Below are 11,959 nucleotides of genomic sequence, written 5' to 3' on the forward strand. Positions count from 1 at the left end.
GAGCGCTGGGCATGCAAGGAAGAGGTCACCATGGCCCCAAGAAGGACTCCTCTCCTCTTGATGGACTGAAATTGAGTATTTACAGGGTGATGGATGGAGAGTTGAAATTTGGAAGATGTATTGGAAATGTGGTGGGGGGGAGGAGGAAATGCTTTTCGTGGAGTTTTCATTTTCCAGGTGTGTGTGTGCGTGTGTGTGTGTGTGGTTTTTTTTCCTTTTGTAGTTTAGTTAATAAACTTTTTTCTAAGGTAGAGGCCTGCTTTGCTTATTTCCTGGTCACATCTCACAGCGAACACCAGGGAAGTATATTTTCATGGGGCACTGGCATTGTGCCAGTGTCAAACCATGACACTGCTTTAGCTGCAGTCTGGCTGTGCCAATACCTTTTGATCTATTGTTATACCAAGGTTGTCTGAAGAACCCTTGAGCGTGCTCTGAAATAGTTGAAGACAGCAAATGCTTCTATGATTTTCTGTGTTGTACATTTTCAGTGCCAGACCTGCTCTTGTGGCATGCTTCTGGCTGTAGCACAGTGCCACCAAGCGTGTGACAATTGGTGCCTATTGCTAGTGTTAGGTCTTGTTCTGTGTATTGCTATCCAAGCTGTTGCTGCTTTCTACAGGAACTTAAATTTTAACAAGCTCTTTGAAAGTGAATGTAATACAGTACAGCTTAATTTCTCTGGCTCAGACTTTGCATGCACAAGGGTTTTTCTGTGCCTGTTCTATTGTTTTGGATAATCAGAGCTGAGTTCAGTAAATCTATGCGACTCTAGTTACATGCCTAAGTAACATGAAAAACTTCTTTCACTCAAAAATCCATAGAATTCTACTGAAAATGTTCCTTACCTTACCATGTTGTACTTTTATTTTGAACCATGGTCATAAATGTTTTGCTCTTCCCACTTCTAAATGGTACCTTTGGGTGCCTGTTGAGTCAAGGGGGAACTTAGGAAAGAATTCCTTTATCTCTTGATTACAGATGTTGCTGGTAAAAGTGTTAAGCTACTTTTTTTTTTTTTGGCAGTTGAAACATAACATTAATGTATTATGTAGTGATGTAGATTTAGGCCTTTCGTGTCTTGACTGGTATTTGCAGAGGCTGTAGTTGCTCTTGAATATTTAAATGTTGATGTGCTGTGTGTAAGCATGAACCTGCTCAGCAATCTGTGGCTGAATGTAACACTAGGATTAAAATTTGCCAGAAGTAAATGAACTGTCAAGTGTGGAAGAGCTTAAGGATTGAGTCCTTTGAGCTTTGGAAAGGTTCACCTTGATATCTTTCAATAATTAGAGTTTAAAATTCTCTGACTATTTGTAGTTCACTGATTGCTCTAAGAAAAAGGAAAATCTTTGGCCTATAGGTGGGTTACTTTTTCAAAGTTATTTAAAGGCTTCATCCAGTACATGGGACTTAATCCTTCTCAGGCTCTTCACCTTGTTTAACTATGAATGTGCTGTCTTTACAGGCTTCAAGATCCAGAGGAGGCACGGGACCAATTTCATCTGGCCAGACTGAACTGCAAGAAATTTGCTTTTGTGCATGTGGCTTTTGCACAGTTTGAGCTATCACAAGGTGTGTAAAAAAAACCAAAACCAACCAAACTTGTTTGGTGTTGCTGTTCTGTGTTGTTCTCAGTTTTGTTTTAAACTTCTGCTCCCTTACAGAATTTGTAAGTAAACTGAGAGGTATTGAATCAGAAAGAAAAAAATTGTGATTTTTTAAAATTGAAATTTACTGAGAGCATGTGTTCACTTTTAAAATGAAAATATGCACACCTTTCATTTTTTTTTCTGTTTTAGAAATAACTTTCAAACTAGGTGAAATTTGTTAGTAGTTTCTGCTTTTCGAATTTAGGTCTTGCAGTGGAAGGCTTTTGAGTAAGGCTCCTCCTTCATGAAAGAGTGAGGCTCAAATACTTTGCTTGCTTGTGGAACAAATTCTGTCCTTTTCCAAAAAGCATTTGTAGATTGTTTTTTATTAGCCCAAAATACACTGTCAATGTGCAATTTGGTTGCCCTGGTACTTGCTGGAAAGGCTGTGTTGGCTGCCCACAGGCTTGTGGGCTTGTGTTTTTGGATGTTTTGAATCTTTTGTTTCCTTGGGTGATTTGAGCAGTGGCATATTTTGCCCTGGGTATTTCTTCCTTTGACAGTTTGCTCTGTACAGAAAGACAAGCACATTCCATGAAAGCTGTTGTGTTTGAATGGAAAAGACTTGATGAATGTATTAATTTTTTTGTGATTTGTTTTCCTTCATGTTTTTTTTCAGTATCATGCAAGTTATGGTATATTGTTGTATATATTTCTCATACTGCCTAGCATGAGAAATTCTCCCCAAACTTAGCTGCACTAAATAAATTAATCTGTCTGTTCTACACTCTAGATTCTGAATGCATTTTACTGGTTATCTTCCTTTACTTCTGTTTATTTTCCACTGATAATGGTGTTGCTCCAGTACTACTTTTTAACTGTATTTTAGGATATTGTTTAGATGCTCAAAGTGTGGCCCATGGGGCAGAGCCATTTTGTTAAAATCAAAGTCAATACTCATTTGTCATCTCAGATTTTCCAGTTCTTCTTTTCTGATAAATTGATTTGCATTAGAGCATTAGAGCAGGGAAGGCCATGAACCAACTCCCCCCTCCCAGAAGTACATGTTATGTTTTGCGAATGACTCCTCTACAGGATGGGGAAAAAAAGACAAATTTGTGTGTTTGTGTCTTGAAATTACACAGTTTCTGTGTTATGCCTAAGTCAGTTATCTGACCTGTCTTCTTCTAATATAAACTTGTGGTATTGAACTTCTAAACAGTAGTAAAAAGAAGATAATGAATTAGTGAGCACTGGATGTTTATTTAAACAGATAATTAAACACTTCTACTGCAATAACAAAGATATTGTTAAATAAGTGTAATAAAACCTATTGTGTAATTTAATAAAGTGTAGAAATGTTGCTACAGGTTACCAGTGACTAAATTCATCCTGTAGTTATGGGATGTGTTCATGCAGTAGTTTACCTTACTTTGACAGTAAGTAATCAACCTAGAATGAAGTCCTCATCCCCAAGGAAATAAGCCAGTTATGATTGGCTTTGTTTTATCTGCAGTGTGCTCTCTGATTTGTATCTGTTACCCTTGAGCTGATCTAGGTGTCCTTTAGTAATGTGTATGGAGCCACAGTGTCCCTGCTGGGTGCTTCAAAGAGGATTAGTGGAACATGTGAGTTGTAAATTGTTACTTAAGAGTGATGTTCCTTTTTCACTGTGTCCACTTAGGCCAGAGGGAAAGGAGGGTAGTGCTTTGTTGCTTCTTCATCCCGGTGATTTCAGCAGGGCTTGGCGCACCTGCCATTGCCTGCTTTTGCATTAAGAAGAAAAACTTAATCACACGTTCTCTTCCTTAGCTCACAGTTTTGCTCAAGATAAAAGCTCAAGTTGTGAAATTAGATTTGGTAAATTGATGTTGATTTCCTAATAATTGAATATTAGTGACCTGGAAATGGAGTGACACAGTAAAGGTGCCATTCTGTTTTTTGTGGCTCTTTTTTTACTAAAATACTGAGTAAAATTTCATTTAAGTCCCCCAGATGAAGAGTTGTCTTGTCATTACTTGGGTACCTTGGGTGGTGTGTTTGAGGATGATTTGCTGTGAATTGGTCAGAACTCATGACCATAAAACTCTACTCTTGACTGTTTCAAATCTTATGCCAGGGTTCTTGATTCAGGCTTGTGGCATCTGATGAAGTGGACTGGTTGGAATTCAGAAATATTTCTGGCTTGATTTTGTGCCTTGGTTCCTCATCTGTTAAGGGGGATGAAACAGTTTTTCACATACACGTTTTGATGTCATGCTTTTTCTTACTCAGGGAGGCACACAGTACTAGGAGGAATTACTTTCGAGTAGCAGGTCTTGTTGAAGCAATGTGTGGTTACTAAATATAGCAAAAGGTAGAATCAGAATGCTGATTAAGGATTCTTAGAGCCTATCCACTTGGCTAATGATTTAGGAGAAAAAACAGTATTTGACTATATGGTTAAAAACCAAATTCTAACAAATTAGCACAAAATTTATTTAAATGAAATTATAGCTCATCTAATTTTGGTGCTTCCTTGCTTCATGTTTGGCATCATCCATTTAATATTCTAAAAGTAGATTACTTAAAGCATAAGTTCCTGGTACCTACACTGCACTTCCACCAGCCTGAACTACAGTGATGTCTAACTTCATTTATGAGTGGAGTTTTGAGTGCAGGGGACATGGTGCTCTTAGATATGCCATTATGCATATACTTGAGTATTTCTTATAATATATATGTGGCATGAAGGTAAGAACCAAGTGGTTTGTTTTGCTACTTTGGAATGAAGGAAGAAGGGAATTTGGGGTTTCAGGGGCAATGACAGCTGTAGCAAAACATTGCATCATTTTGCCCAGATGTTCTTCAAACCAAGTATTGTGGTTGCAGTACACTTTTTCCCTTATTTGACTTTTTCTAGTAGATGGCTGTGTACATGTTTACATATGTAAATTGACTGCTTCAGTATGTTTTGTCAACATATTCCCTTTCCCACCCCAGCTCTCTTCAAAGTTCTCTGTTTATGCCATTTAGTAATGTCTAAAACTGTAATGAAAAAATATCCTCGCTTTTCTCTCCTCTTTTCTTAACTGTAGTGCTGTCCAGAGTTGTAGTTTTATTTAACAACAGCTGGTTTTAAATGTGATTTCTATTAAGTGCCTTAAAGATGTTTGATAATATATACATAATAAAATTTTTACCTGGTCAGATCTAAATGGAAGTCCATAAGTCATATTTCCTTACTGATACAACAGAAAAAAAAAAGAATTTTAGAATGAGTACAATTTTCTTACAGTTCCTTTAACACTGAAAAAAATACTGAGAATACATATTTTGTGACTTGGTGTTCAATTTAATGTGAAAAACTGACTTGTGTGATTTGCTTTTAACTATTTTCAGGCAGTTTCCTTAAAATGGCAATGTAAGGGGAGGTGTCCCTAATGAACAATGGCTTCATAGAACTATGCAAAGTGGATATAAGACAACATGAATGTAGCCATCTCGTTAAAAATATCTTGCCCCAGTGTAGTTGTTTTTTACTTCTGTGATTTCTAACTCTGTGCTTCTTACACTTAGAAAATGAGAAGAAGTGTAAGCAGATCCTTCAGAAAGCTGTGGAGTGCTCTGCTGTTCCTCTGGAATTGTTGGAAACTGCTCTGCAAAACTTACATTTGAAAAAAAACCAGTTACTTTCAGATGAAGAGAAGGAGAACTTTGCAGGTAATTGCAATTTCTTAAAATACTGGTTGCTTATACATGTTGTGATTTTTTCCAATCTAGAATCACTAGTGTTTGTCCCTTCTAGATACAAACTCAGAATCTCTGTTGCCCAATAAACAGGAATATTTGTCTGTATTATAAATCTCATTCCTTCAATGCTTGTTTCCATCTTCAGTGCAGTGACTGCAGTTTGCAGGAGCTGTGGTATGGTCAACTCAGTGATTCTGCAGAGGGTGTTCCTCTGGCTGTCATCAGGGATTTGTAATAGAGACTGACAGCTCTAAGTGTGAAGGAAGAGCTAGTGTTGGTAGAGAAGAATTAGGACTGAAATATACAGACTAAACTACACTTATATAGGTTGCTTGGAGGTGTATCTTGTGACAGACTGGGAAAGAGTTGACAGTAATTTCAGTGAAGTCAAATCTAGGAAAAAGAATCCATTTCAACTTTATTTTGGAGAAAACCCATATTTTTGTCAGTACAAAACTGAAGTGCTTGGCTGTATCATGCATCCTAAGTGATCCTTATTGATGGGTATATAACTTCAAAAAGGGAACAGTTATTTCTGGAAGTTTTCAAGAGATAAATTTGTTTGGAGTGGAATTGAGCAAAAAATATGGTTTGACTTCAGCATTGAAGTGCGTGTAGCTAACTCTTTCAAGAGTGATGTCTACCACTTCCATATTTTTGCATTGTGTAAGGACAGGATTAATGTAAAATAGGTCTGATTTAATTTCCTTAGGGATATATCTTCAGGAGTGCTGTTTGAGATTTGCTTGGCTCCTATTGAATCAACCTTTTACTGAAACACTAGTGAGGGTGAACTCTTTGAATACTATTCAGTTATGGCATTCATTTCTAATAAACAGAATAAGACAGAAAATAGTTTATCATTAATTGGATATAGACATCATAAATGCCACTGCTGATGTACTGTGCCACAGGAGAATATCTTGAAGGATACCAATATCCTTCGTGGATTGTATCATTTTTTGCTGACATTATTGACTTGCTGCTGCAGGGCTAAGGAAATACCTGTGAGAATGAGTGGCAAAACCCTGCCTGCCAGTTAGGAAGCAGTGAACTGTGGGGCAAGAGTAGGCTCATTTATTTTTTCATATCTATGGGTTTGTAATTAGGTATTTGAAAGATGCAAACTATTCATTTAGTTATTTAAAGATTAAAGTTTAAAAGGTAAATAACACCAGACTTGAAATATCTCAAACTCTGGGACATAAAAGGGGTAAATCACTGAATTTGGCTTTAAGTGAATATAGTCCTCTGGAGCAACAGAGGTGATTTTAGTATATTGGCATATAGGTATTTTTTGTATTACTATTTGAAGAGCTGCTTTTGAAAGTTTTTTTTATTTGAAAATATGAATGCTGTATATGTAAATGCATTTGTTCACAGCTTCAAAAGATTGTACAGAATGTTTTTGACAGTTATATACTGTTAGTGTTGTGATGCAAATATAGACTATGCATCAAGTCTAGAAACCTTTGGATTAATTCCTTTTTTTCTCTTTCATTCGTGCACAGCAATCTAAAGTATTTGGCACACCAGGTGCAATCAGACATGTTCACTTGGGAAAAGGTAGTTTAGTATTTCAGAAATGCAGAACCACTTTAGAATTGTTTTGGGTGGAAGAGAGCCTTAGGTCATGGGGTCCAGGTGTGGCAAGGAGTATCATAAGAAGCAGATAGGCTGTCTTAGTGTGAAGGAATAAAGGTATTGTAGATCACCAGCTGGGTGTGAGAGTCCAGTGGTCAGCTTGGTGGTTCAAAAAAAAAATCTTTGAGGGAAAAAAGTGTGAGTTGCATTTGTGAGATGTTGATGGTCCTGGATTGGTAATAAAACTACACTGTACATTGAGGCACTTGTTTTATTTAAATGAGTGGTTTGGTCTATTGGCATAAGTAGTTCATAAAACGTTAAGTATTCGAAATAGCCACTGTTCATCTACCAGAAGTCTGACTTCTGGCTGAAAGTAGAAAAGGGATATGGGAGAGTTCAAAAGAAAAGTAAAATCCATTTTAATGAGCTAAAACAAATTTAAACATGTTAAGATAAGTGCTATATACAAGTCCTTAAATTGTGATTTATTGGAAGGCTGTGGATAGCTGTGGATCTTGTTAGTCAAGCAGATAATTTCCAATATTGATGGAACACAAGGCCTATGTGATGTAAAAGATCATAATGTATAGTATCTTGGTTAGAATCTTTGAATGGTTTGCATTGGAAGGGACATTGGAAGGGACATCATCTAGTTCCAACCCCCTGCTATGGGGCAAGAATACCTTCCACTAGACCAAGTTGCTCAAAGCTTTCAACCTGGCTTTGAACACTTCCTGTTGCCTTTGATTTCTTTTTTTTTTTTAATATGCTCTTTGGTGTCTGTCTTAAAAAAATAACTTGTATCATTGAAGAGATCTTAATCAAAATAACCAGATATTAATTTACATTTTTGAAAAAGGGTTTGTCAGGAAAATATCTGAGTTCAAGTGATTATTGTTTATCTGAAGGTACTTAAAATAGCTTGTACTCCACATTGTTCCCTAAATGATGAATTAAGCTGTGTTGTAATGTGAATGTGCGTTCATTAACGTGTTGATACATTTTCATTAGTGTATTCTGAGTCCTTGTGGTTTCTTTGTCTCTGAGAAATAGCCTTCCCTTCACCTGTAGAGAAAAATAATGTGGAAGACAGTGTTGTTCTGAAGTGTTTATTTGTGGGTTTGAGGTTCTATGAATTCTGGTTGTGTTTATATCTGAAATATATACTTTCACAAAGCTTATTAAGTTGACTTGACATTTAATTTTAATATTAATGTGCAACTTCATAAAACTACTGCTAAATATTCAATAATCAAGCAAGAGTCTCTTCTGGATTAAGATGAGGCTGGTGAATGAGCTTTTTGCTATTGCCTGCCTTGATACTCTCTGACCTTGCACAGCTTATATGACCACTCTCAAATCTGCTATCAGTGAGATCAGCTGGTTCAATTTAACCCAATTAATTGCTTAGAATAATTTGGTTGAATTTGTGTGATATGATCTGAATGATTCTAACTATTTTACCTACAGTATCAAGTACACAGGAGTCTGGACTTCAGAATATAGGTGGAAATCACAGAAGCTTAAAAAAGAATGATTCTAATGAAAATTCTTCTACTATTAACAGATCTTTATTTAGGTAATGTCTTAATTTCTTATTTAATGTCTTATAACCAAAAGCAAGCACATACACTACAGTGTTGTGTGTTTTGCTTTGTGGGGTTTTTTTGTTTGAGTTTGTTTTTGCTTTAGGGAAGAGAAGTCACAGGAGCTGGGTGCCCTAGTTAATTACCACAATCCATTGAGACCACTAAACAAATCTAACCAGGTAGAACATGTAACATTTTCTTTAAAGTCTTAAACTCTTTATTTTGCTGTACACACCTGGTAACTTTGAATTTGTTCTAAGATTTGCCCATTTGGGAGGATTCCTGTTACCCTAGTATCTGATGATGGTGACGACATGGAGGATTCAGATGTTCCACTCACGGCTAGTGTTACAGAGAGGTATGGTTATTGGATTTACCTACAGCACAACAGACTTTAATACTCCTTTTCAATGGTACTTTTATTGGGTAGTGGAAATGTCAGATGTCAATGTCAAATTTGACCTGAAGGATAGCAACAAATAGTCATTGTAGTTGCAACAGGTAGTGCAGTAACCTGCTTCTAATCTTATGGAAATTCTTTGTATGAAAGCATGTGAATATGAAGAGAAAGCATGTTCTGGCTAATCAGTAAGCTCAAACGAAATGGAAATTAAAGTGGAAATAAATTTTGTTCAAAATATTTTTAAGTTTATGTAGTCCAGTTTTTAAAATAAGAGAAAATACAGTCTTGTAACTCAGGATATTTTTAAATCCTCATTTTGTAGGACTTCTTTGTATTGTTTCTCACTTTGCTGAGTGGACCTGCTTTTCTGTATATTTGAAACTTGTAGCCAAAAGTCTTCACACAACTACTTTTTTCGTGTCATTCACAAAAAAGATTGTTGCCCCACTGTGGTGGCATGTGATGTAACTAAGAATGTTACTTCAACAGGCAAATGTCCAGCTCCAAACAAACAGCCTTCGTTGCACCTTTTCCACCATCAGAACCGAAACCTTGTGGGCGCGATTCGTTCAACCTGGGAGATTTGCAGGTTACTTAAATTTTTTTTAAATACATGAAGGAACTCTAGCTATCCTATGATATTAGTAAAAAAGATAACAGCTTTTTCAATTCAAGAAAGAAATAATGTAAGATTTCCCTTTAAGTAATCCATTTGTGGATAGAAACATTCATTATGGCTTTTAAACTTGAAATTTGTTATGCATAATAGGGCATTAAAACAGAGCTTTCTCTGCTCCTATCAGATGTACTGTTCAATGGGAGTGGTGTTTGGAATATGATTTATCAAGAGGAGATAAACAGATCTCAACTTGACTATAGGACCTCTTTCAGCTGAAGTAATGAAGTTTACCATGGGAAGACCCTATTTAAGGAAGTCAATTCAACTCAGTGCTCTATGGAGCCATAAATTACAGCTTTTGATAGATTTTTTTCATCAAAAACCACATGTCTTGCATTACTATATCTTATATTTTCATGTCCCATGTCCCCATCTGCTAAAAGAAAATTCCAGAACAGAAACCACTTAGGCCTTTATTATAGAAACTGGATTATGAAAATTCAGAATGTTGATGTAGTTAAAAACAGCATCAGTAATACTTGTCTGTGTAACCTGCACAGTTCCCTGAGGCAAGTTTGCTTTGCAGTGCACCTGCCACTTAATCACCTTAAGGAAATGTCTTTTGTATGCTACTCCTGAGTTTCCTTTGATTCTTTTTTTAAGATGCTTTTTATGTTCTTTAGTCCTTACAAGAAAGAACAGCTTTACAGATGTTGGATGAGGGCAGCTCAGAAACAGCTACCAATTCAACTGTAACTCTCAAAACCAAAGTGGATGCAAGTCTTGTGTTGAAAAGAGCAGGTAACTATTAATGTCATGTCTAAGTAGTTTGAAATAGAATGAGCATTGAAAATGTGCTATTCTGTATTTTTTAAAAGTTGCTAAATAAAATGTTTTCCAAAAAGTGGAATTTACTGCATTATTTGTACATGCCTTTGGAGAATAATTCTTCAAGTTCTTTTAAAAACAATTTTGTATTTCAGAAATACTTCACTAGATATTGCATGGATTTTGACTGTTGTATGAAGTCAGCTAAAAATAGGGATGGTATTAGATTACATTCTGTTGTCTTTCTGGAAAATGTTGTAACCAGCTTGGATTTATAGCAAGGATTTCAGGGCTAGTAAAATCTAGAAGGTTGCTATTAATTATTTACCAACTTCATGGAATACATGTATTAACCTCCTATGGTTAGTTGCTAACTACTTCAATGTTTCATCAGAAAGCTGGTTCCCTAAGTGGTGTTCTCATCCTGCTAAAAAAATTAGGTGAAAACAGGAACAGTAATGTCTAATATTGCAAGAGTTAGATTTAGGATTGTATAAGTACATATGTATTGTAGGAAAGAAACATTACAATTGAAAAATTGTAATTTTTTTTAAACTTCAGTGTTCCCTCAGCTCCTCAGTGAGCTTTTCCCACTGACTTGCATTGGGAACAGTTTGGTTTCAGGTCATACTTGCCCTGTTTGTGCTTCATTCATGTTTCCAGGTTAGATGTTGGTTGAGGTAGTTCAGTCCTTCAGCAGTTGACTTGCACTAAGCTGCTCAGCATGGGATGTTGCTTTCTAGTAATTTGAAAAGAAAACTTTTTAGGCTTGTGAATGAGCACTCTTAAGCTGTGCTGTTTGCAGCTTGCACTGTCACATCCCACCGTTTCACTCTTGTACTACCTGTGCAAAAGGAACTAGGAGACACTGTGCCAAGTCCCTTTAGGCCTCTGCCTTCAGTCACTGCACTTGGATTATAGGTTGCCTATTGTTGCAGACAGCAGACTTCTAATTTGGAGTATGGTAGTAAGCTTATCTTCAGTGCTTTATAATAAACCTGCTCAATAGCCCAGGATGTTGTAGTATGATTTGTGAACCTACTCTCATTGCCTGAGTTGGTGTAGGAAACAGTTGCATCTCTGTTACTGTTACAGTGTTATCCTAAGATTTTTTGAAGAAAGTTGCCGCTACAGTTTACTACACTGACTTGAACATGCGGCCGAGGACTTCATTAATGTCTTTTAAGGCCTAATTCCAGTAAATTGTCTGTGTTCTAGTCTGATCTAGAAAATGAGGTAAAATTATTGTAGTAACTTTTCAAGTGTTGAATACTGAATCATTTTAATAGTCTGGTTTTTGTTTGGGTTTTTTTTCCACAGAAAATAAAGTTCAGCATCTGGAGCTGAAGACACCAGTGCCCAGGAGTCTGGAAAGTCAACAGCAACAATCTAGTTTTGGTGGAAGCTATAGAAAGCAGTTGGAGCAGATTAAACTAAACAGTGTTAATGCGAGAAAAAAAATGCCAGCTCAAGAGGTGTCACAGAAAAGCTGCTATGGAGAGGTAAAGTAATAAAAATATGTTACATGTGTGCTAGCAGCCTTCTCATGTTGAAGAAATTATTTCTGTGTTCCTAATTGTGGCTCCTTGTGTGATATAATATCTTGCTT

General features: G+C 36.4%; 1 protein-coding gene across 1 annotated transcript in view; it reads left to right on the forward strand.

Annotated features, from left to right (window-relative positions):
* Positions 1 to 11,959, forward strand: part of TTK (TTK protein kinase) — a 29,351-nt gene that overhangs the window by 6,841 nt on the left and 10,551 nt on the right. Inside the window, exons 4-11 of the mRNA XM_005421210.2 lie at positions 1,469 to 1,575; positions 5,151 to 5,294; positions 8,382 to 8,490; positions 8,604 to 8,679; positions 8,761 to 8,858; positions 9,393 to 9,492; positions 10,206 to 10,323; positions 11,671 to 11,857. Coding sequence (XP_005421267.1) covers positions 1,469 to 1,575; positions 5,151 to 5,294; positions 8,382 to 8,490; positions 8,604 to 8,679; positions 8,761 to 8,858; positions 9,393 to 9,492; positions 10,206 to 10,323; positions 11,671 to 11,857 — 939 coding nt within the window. The remainder of the gene's footprint in view (positions 1 to 1,468; positions 1,576 to 5,150; positions 5,295 to 8,381; positions 8,491 to 8,603; positions 8,680 to 8,760; positions 8,859 to 9,392; positions 9,493 to 10,205; positions 10,324 to 11,670; positions 11,858 to 11,959) is intronic.

Source organism: Geospiza fortis, unplaced genomic scaffold (assembly GCF_000277835.1).
Source record: "Geospiza fortis unplaced genomic scaffold, GeoFor_1.0 scaffold190, whole genome shotgun sequence".
Classification (NCBI taxonomy): Eukaryota; Metazoa; Chordata; class Aves; order Passeriformes; family Thraupidae; genus Geospiza; species Geospiza fortis.